At 50.2% G+C, this 1,133-nt stretch overlaps 1 protein-coding gene across 1 annotated transcript in view; it reads right to left on the reverse strand.

Annotated features, from left to right (window-relative positions):
* Positions 1-896, reverse strand: part of CDC23 (cell division cycle 23) — a 21,532-nt gene extending 20,636 nt beyond the window's left edge. Inside the window, exons 1-2 of the mRNA XM_007112984.2 lie at positions 726-896; positions 568-640 (exon numbers count right to left, since the gene is read on the reverse strand). Coding sequence (XP_007113046.1) covers positions 568-640; positions 726-886 — 234 coding nt within the window. The 5' untranslated portion in view covers positions 887-896. The remainder of the gene's footprint in view (positions 1-567; positions 641-725) is intronic.
* Between the last annotated feature and the right edge of the window lie 237 nt (positions 897-1,133).

A 1,133-nucleotide genomic window follows, 5' to 3' on the forward strand; every position in this document is an offset into this window, starting at 1 on the left:
CGCGGAGCGGCTAGGCCCGTGAGCCATGGCCGCTGAGCCTGTGCGTCCGGAGCCTGTGCTCCGCAACGGGAGAGGCCGCAACAGTGAGAGGCCCGCGTACCGCAAAAAAAAAAAAAAGATAAAAAGTTTTGGTAAGATGGAATTATGAAGTTGCCTGAAAAACGTGAGAAGGTAGTGGAACAGTGAATACGTTGTTCAATAAAGTTCTTGGTGAAAATGTGATTTGTATTTTTATTTAAAAACCGAAGGAACTTTTTGGCCAAACCAATAAAAACCTTTGACGCTTCTCCTCGTTATGAATACTGTCTAGGTTGAGCTAGAAAACCTAAAAGGCTGAAATCTTAAGTAAGGATTGTTTACTAATCTCTCCAGCTTAAGTAAGAGTACCACTAAGTCTTTCAAAACTCAGCAAAAACATACAGATAAAATCGCTTAAAACACCCAGCTCTTTGAATGCTTCAATTTCCTCTACCAACATCCCTGCTAAGCAGTATGCTCCCTTCCGGTGACAGGGCACTCAGTATCTCTTCTGATGATGGGGAGCACTCACTGTGAAGACGTGCTTACCTCTGTAATAGGCGGCGGCGGCTGCAGCTCGGACAGAGGCAACGCCGGGAGGGAGAAGGCCAACTCCGCAGACCTGGAACACCCACACAAACTGAATCAGCTCAAGACCCCCAAGGCCGAGGATCCAAGCCCGGTCCCCTCGGACTCCAACATCTTACCATTTGCTACTGTGCAGTAAGCCCCGCTCCCGGGTAAGGCCCGCGATAAGTAGCAGCTGCTTTTTAATTTCCCGCAAATTTGAGAAACCGCCGCTCGATGACAGGGCGGGGACCACGGCAGCCGACACTGCCACCGGGACTACAGAGGAGCTTGCAGCCATTTTCCTGTCTTGGCCACCCCAGCCAATCACCAGCGAAAATACTAGCTGCCCCTCCTAACCAAAAAAGTCTGTCTGTTATTGGCACGCTCTTGCTCCAGAAAAACCAATCAGAAATCTTCCTTCTCGGAACGTCAGCAAGAGGCGGGGAGGGAAGAGGCAATTACTTCTCCGATTGGCGAAGAACTAGTGGGGCGCGAAAGTTAGAACAAGAGGGGGGATAGCCACGACTTCTGGGCGGGGCAGAGAG

The sequence above is a fragment of the Physeter macrocephalus genome, chromosome 8, assembly GCF_002837175.3.
Source record: "Physeter macrocephalus isolate SW-GA chromosome 8, ASM283717v5, whole genome shotgun sequence".
Lineage (NCBI taxonomy): Eukaryota > Metazoa > Chordata > Mammalia > Artiodactyla > Physeteridae > Physeter > Physeter macrocephalus.